At 31.4% G+C, this 7,137-nt stretch overlaps 1 protein-coding gene across 1 annotated transcript; it reads left to right on the top strand.

The window, feature by feature from the left end:
- Positions 1-5,160: 5,160 nt before the first annotated feature.
- On the top strand, positions 5,161-7,137 carry LOC127126979 (tyrosine-protein phosphatase DSP3). Its single transcript, XM_051056055.1, has 5 exons — positions 5,161-5,565; positions 5,748-5,841; positions 6,252-6,309; positions 6,419-6,462; positions 6,564-7,137. The coding sequence occupies exons 1-5, from the start codon at positions 5,408-5,410 to the stop codon at positions 6,819-6,821; spliced, it is 612 nt and encodes a 203-aa protein (XP_050912012.1). The 5' UTR covers positions 5,161-5,407; the 3' UTR covers positions 6,822-7,137.

Below are 7,137 nucleotides of genomic sequence, written 5' to 3'. Positions count from 1 at the left end.
AAAGAAAAAGACCGTCACAATCAAATTTGGGTTTGGGAGTCTATTACGCAAGAGGAAGATCTTAGCACTCCTCACGCCCGTTGTACTCAATGGGAACCTTTTAGTTAAATTTATGATTGAATGTTAGATTATGTTAATTGTTTTCTTCTAGTGATAAAAAAGTTTAAAGAAAAAGAAAAGGGGTCATAAAAATGTTTTTATTAGGGTGCTTGACGATATTATGGGTCTATCTCCTATGTATCCTTGGGTACAATGAGGAACTTAAAGCTTTGTAGTTCGGGGCAAGATAAAAGATATTTTTGGTGTTTTTTATTATAGTTTTTGACGAGAGGTTGAATCTCGCTTCTACCTATCTCCAGGTGCGATGGAGAACTCAAAGCTACGTAGTTCTTGGTAGCAAATGAGTGTTAGTTGGTGTATTTTAATGAATGGATGTTTAGGTCGCATTCTAACGGTTAAACATTGGCTTGTATGCTCACGGTGGAGGTTTAAGCGTTAGTTTGTATACGCGTTAGAAACGACTAAACAATGTTCGTTTGTGAAAAGGTTTCGATCGCATGGGGCGAGAAAAATATAGGTTTGATTGGTTGGTTTGTTTTAATGAACAAGTGCTTAAATCACATTCTAACGGTTAAACATGAGTTTGCATGCTCTTGGGGGAGACTTAAGCATTATTTTGTATCCGCGTTAGAAATGATTAAATAATGTTCTTTTGAAAAGATTTTGATTGATTAAAGTTTGTTATGGTGAACACGTGTTTAGATCGCATTCTAACGGTTAAACATTGACTTGCATGCTCTTGGGGGAGACTTAAGCGCTAGTTTGTATATGTGTTAGAAAGGATTAGATAAATGTTCTTTTTGTGAAATATTTTCGATCGCACGGGGGCGAGAGGATAAGTTTGATGTGTTGAGTTTTTTTTAAGTGAATGACGAGTAATCAATGAGAACGAGACATGATCCTCTGGACCAAGTATTCGGGGTATTACCGGAATTCTAGACTCCAACGATACCTTTTTCATTCAATGTATTATGAAATTTGTTTGATGGATAACAAATATTCAAAAGATTGTTCAAAGGTTCCACTAGAATACTAGACTCCAACGACCCCTCATTTCGTCCAAGTTTTTATGTTAAATGTTTTAGAAACGAAAGGGTGAATAAAGGACCCTCCCAAATCGTGTGCATCGGGACCAACCATTCGAGGATTCAAAGAATACGAGACTCCAAGGATTCTCCTCTTTCACGTTTGGATATCCCTTATCAGCAAAACCAATTTTCCTTCTTATCTTCCTTCCTCCAATGACACACTGCCACGTGTCACGCTGATAGTGGAGATATGAAATCCCCTTAATTGCAAGCTGTCAAACGATGATCAACCTCACATATTTTCATTTTTTTAATTTACTTTTTATTTACGTCATATTTTTTGATTGGATGAAAAAATTACATGGATTGCAAATACGGACATTTGATTAACTTGAATTCGAAGGTCAAGATTAAATCAAAGAAACACAAATTTTAACCAATTTTAAAAATGTCAAAGTTGCCCTTTCTAGAAGTTTTAATTGATAAAAAACTAATTAAATCAATTAAAACCACTAAAGTTCACACACTCTTAAATAAGTAAAATAAAAATAAAATGAAGACATGAAAAATTCTATTTAATTATCCCGATCAATTTGATAAAAAGACAAAAATAAAAGAGATTAAAATGAATAAAAATCAGGCGCAAAAGTGCTCGTAAAATTAAAATGACTGCACTAAAATGATCATCGCATAATAAACTTTTGGAAAACAAACAAGTTTTGATCAAATTTTAAAGTAAAAAATGCCTGATTGAAAAGACTCATGTTAATCAAAATGTGACCGCAAACGGAATCAAAAAAATTAAACGAGCACACCAGGTTAAACCATGTAATCATATGTTAATAAAACTGACATCTGCAAGCCCGATCTTTAAACTTTTCGCCCATTAATTTTACATATATTTGAGAAACAATTCAACTGGTATGTCTGTAGATCCAAAAATTTATTCTTATCGATATTTTATGCATTATGCGTGATGATATACATGTTATGCTATGCGGATGATGCAAAGTAAAGTAAAGTTTGATGCATGAGAGTTTTAAAAATGTCCGGACAAAATTGGGGTATGACGACCTCTTCTTATTCGAGGAATTTCAGTAGAGGGGTTGATAAGCTTCTTATATAAAAAGTTCCTTCTATCATGGAATATAAGATGACTCTTATCTTTACTAGGGTGGCCTCTACCGGATCGTTGGGAAGTGTTCCCTACTTAATGTATATTGTAGTAAGCGAGATCCAAGAAAGCAGTGAGAGGTCTTTTATGATCATCATCGTTATTCCAGTGGCTTCAATGCTCAGATCGACACCTATTCAAACCGACCATGCTAGGTTATTATTTAGTTAAATGCTTTCAAACTTATGGAATAGAATTGGTCTTAAGATATTAGTGTTAATTTATGTTGACAAACTACCTTGATCATTCTGAGGGGTTTTCTCTTCTTGCACGTCAGGGTCGACCATGCCAACTGCTTTACAAATATTCTTTTAGGTGATGGCGGTCATGAGGGTGTTCCTCAATATTGTACTATGTGTAAGGAGATGTCCATGCAAATAGATTGTAATAATGACCGACTCACCCAAACTGTTGTGATATTTCATCTTCAAATGGACTATGGAGGTCAATGCCGCAAAAAATGACCTTTCTAGGTTGTCGTTGTAGATGCTTCTGCGGGGGATAATAAGGAAGCATAATTTCATGATTCACTTGTTTCTTGCCTTCCCCAAACGAGAGTGGTAGATATATGGTTCCACATGGATGGGTTGAAGAGTCATTGAATGCTAGGAGGTCTCATCCTTCACATAGTTTGAAATATTTCATATGTAGTTCTAATATAGTGAAGACTCTAAAGTCCATCAATTCGCAAGAGATTTCATCATCAATGAGGATCACCAATACCGAGTGATTGGCTATGATAGCAGTTATAACTAGTGGAAACATTACATTAGGAGTTTCATCCACCTTCTCATGGTTTCAAAATCTCATGACAAGTCTATCTTCCTTTTGCCTTTGGATAGTTGATGATGATTTGAATGATCTTCGTGGTGGATCACCTTTCTTGCTAGAAGATTCAATACTAACAGAATCAAAGACGAATGTAGGAGACGATCTGGACGTTGGAGGAGCTATGGCATTTTTTACGTTTAGATTGGAAGTCATCTTCTTCGCTAGAGAAAAATCGTTGTTGTGATTCATAAATTTGGATCAGAAGAAATATGAGACCTCCCCACTCTCACTCAAACACTCTCTCAGGTGTTTGTAAGAAATAATGTTTAAGACATATTGACTCTGTGATTTTTGGAAAGATACGATTCATATGTAATAACACATATGATTTCAAAACATCTTTAAAAAATATCTTGCTTAAGGAAAAACTCTTTAAAATCAAAGTATAATCGATTATGATGTTTACTTAATCAATTATATAAAGAAATTCGCTTTCTAATTGATAATGGAACTTCTATAATTGGTTATGGCTCAAACTTACTCAATAATCAATTAAGGAAGCCTTATAAAAATTATGTTTCAGATTCAGCAAAAACTTTCATATTTTACTAGGTCATAATCAGTTATGATAGGAGCCTAATTGATTATGAAGTGGATTCGATCCTAAAAATGTTTTTTTTCCGGACCAAATATTTTACTACATAAAAGAACTTATGTTCATTTGAAAGCACACAAGAACTCTGAATATTATCTTCTACTATCATCATTGTTTTTTAATTTTGAAATACACTTAAAATATTATTTTAGTGTTAAGCTGAGAGAACAAACACTTAGTTGAGTAATCTTGTGTAAACCCCTTATTCATCGTTAGATAAGTAATTGTAAAATAAGATAGGATTGTTGTTTTAATTTTAATATATTATAAAGGTTGTAAATTGAACCTAAGATAAAAGGTTAGCGTAAAATTGGGTATTTGTAGGTGTAAAATTGTGAAACGTAGAATGTTATAGTATAAAATTGGGTATTTGTATGCGAAAAATTGTGAAACGTGGAATGGTATTTTAGGGAGCACAACTACATTCAATATTTTTAGGGAGTTAGTTGATGTGAATCTCTTTTCCTTTTCTTTTATTGGGTAAAGTAGTACTGTACTAAGCTATTAATTAGGCATCTCCAGCAATGAGGTCATAACTAAGTTTTATAGATTAAAATTTTATTTGAATAAAAAAATTATTTGAGGTTTATAACACAAACATTTATCAAAATAAACCCTAATGAAGAAGTTTGTATAGTATAATTTTATAAAAAAATATTCTTCATATATATATTATTAATTATTTTCATAAGTTATTTTAAAAACTATTACAAACTATTTTTTATAATTTTTTCAATGTCACAAAAATAAATTATAACACTAGATAAATTCAAATAAATCAATTCAATTAAAATATTATTTTATGATTTTTCGATGTCTGTGTGTGAGAATTTTATAAAATAAAAATAATATATTTTAAATAAAATATTATATTATATGAATTAAAAAATTAATTTGATACTTTGAACCAAATTATTTAAGATTCCAAAATTAATTTATACTTAATTAATTTTTTTTATCATTAGAATAAAATATATTTATGTTGCTTAATTAATTATTTAAGTTAAATATATGCTCTTACCGAATATTGTTCCAAATTAACTTTTCAAATACTTATGATGTCATTACTCTTATTTTGGAAAAGTGAATATTTCTAGGTACTTTCTTCTCTTTAAATCCCCACTAAAGAAACATAACAAACTTACCAAAATTCCATCGTACACTACATACAATGGGTAAGTTGCAAAATATTATATTTTCGAAGAAAGTTCAAAAAAGAAAACTATTACTTTTTTTATAATTAAGTACAAAAAATAATTTCTGATAGCCTAACATAAATTAATTAACTTTTATATAGAAAATAAAAATATTCGTCATACACTATAAAATCAATCAATTATATGCAATTATTTTAGTTCAATTTATAAAACTATCTACAAATATTTATTAATATTAGAGTTGTTCTAGAAATTTCATAATAATAATAATAAAAAAAAAACAGAATTTGATGATTAATTAATCAATCGCAATATTCGCTGCGCTTTCCGCGCACCCGCCAATAGCAATCTAGATGGAAACGGTTTTTAGATTCAGAAAAACAAGCCGAATTCACAATTCATATTCAAAACGACGCTGTTTTCACAATTCCCATTCTTCTTCTATAAGAAGAAGATGGAATTTCCATTGAACGATTTATCATAGCAGAATCTCAATTACCACTACTATAATACAGATTCTGAATCCTCTTTTTCAAACAAAAGAGAGATTCATTTTTTAATAATGGGAATGATTGTAGAAGTTGAAACCGTCGATGAAGACGACGACGTTTTGATTCCACCGCCTAATTTCTCCATGGTAGAAGATTGCATTTACCGATCTAGCCTTCCTCACCCTTCCAGTTTTCCTTTCCTTCAGACGCTAAACCTTCGCTCCATCATGTAGGTTTTTTCTCTTTCAAGATTCGTATCTCTTTTTCTTTTTTTCAATGATTCTTGAAAAATTCTATGTTTTTTTTAGTTCTTTATTGTTAACTATGATTAAAATGACTCTTTATTTATTGATTTATTGATGTTATATATATATATATGGTTAGGGTGAAACTTTTTTCGAATTGATGCAGATACTTGTGTCCTGAACCCTATCCGGAGGAGAATTTGGAGTTTCTTAAATCACAGAATATTCGTTTATTTCAATTTGGAATTGAAGGGAAAACGGTAATTTTTTATATTCGTATTCATCATATATGTGTTCAAATGTGTTTAATCATGTTATTTCAATGTATGATGTTTTGAATTGGGTTTTGATTGTTGTTAAAAAGTCTGTGATTGTTTGAATCATTCTGAATTTTGTTAATGAAATTTCATTGAAATCATGAAATGTATGTGTATTACTCAAAGTTTGAATTTTTTCTGTGATTGTGTTATTTTTGCAGATTATTAGATTAGGGTTTTAGGTTTAATTGTATAATTAGGGAAAAAAGGGGGTTTGGGGTTTATCATAAATATGGGTTGGTGTTAACTGCTAATAATCATGAAATTTAACCTATGTGGATTGGTGATTCATTTTTGGTTTTATCTCTCTCTTTTTTATTTTAGAGTTAATAAATCTTTGTATTTTTCTGCAGGAAGTTTCTTTACCTATTCTCAGTGATTCTATTATGGAGGCTTTGAAAGTTTTACTTGGTATTTGAAGCAAGCTCATTCAACTTTGAAATGCAGATTTTTTGTATATCTTTGTTGGTGTTTCTCTTGTTTGTTAGATATCTAATTCCTTAATTTTGTCTGGTTTCAGATGTGAGAAATCACCCTGTTTTGATTCATTGCAAACGAGGAAAGGTATAAGATTGATCACTTGCAAGTTTATCTTCTCAATTCTGAATTTCTGTTTTGAATTCCTAATTGTTTGTTCTAATGATGATTTTTCTTCTCTAATGCAGCATAGAACAGGTTGTGTAGTTGGTTGCTTCAGAAAGATGCAGAATTGGTGTCTGTCTTCTGTGTTCGAGGAGTACCAGCGTTATGCTGGTGCTAAATCCAGGACAGCGGATTTAACATTTATAGAGATGTTTGACATCATAAATCTTAGGCAGTGCCTCTACAGCATCATCTACCAGTATCAAGGTGCTTCAAAGAAGCGCAGATTGATGTATCAAGGCGAGACTACGCAGAAGCCACCCCGTTTGACATCGTTTTAGCTGCTGCACTGGCTATCAACTCCATTTTTGGATTTGGTAGAGAACTCATACTTCAAAGTAATTTTTTGGAGTCTTTGAACATATATCCTTAGGGTTTTTAAAGATCTTTTGAGTACTGCTATTGACATGCATATTCTGTCTTTGGCTTTCGAATTTAGTTGTTTTTAAACATCACACAAATATAGTGGTGCAAACAGTGTTTTTTTTCCTTCTAGCGAATGAGTTGAGATTAATGTAGGCTTTCGAAGCCACATACATATCTTGAACTTTTTCCTTTTTATACTAGAACAAATTTAACCGATTTTATTAACGAGAA

The sequence above is a fragment of the Lathyrus oleraceus genome, chromosome 3 (genome assembly GCF_024323335.1).
Source record: "Lathyrus oleraceus cultivar Zhongwan6 chromosome 3, CAAS_Psat_ZW6_1.0, whole genome shotgun sequence".
Lineage (NCBI taxonomy): Eukaryota > Viridiplantae > Streptophyta > Magnoliopsida > Fabales > Fabaceae > Lathyrus > Lathyrus oleraceus.
The sequence above is the reverse complement of the archived record's forward strand: the minus strand, read 5'-3'. Positions and strand labels throughout refer to the sequence as shown.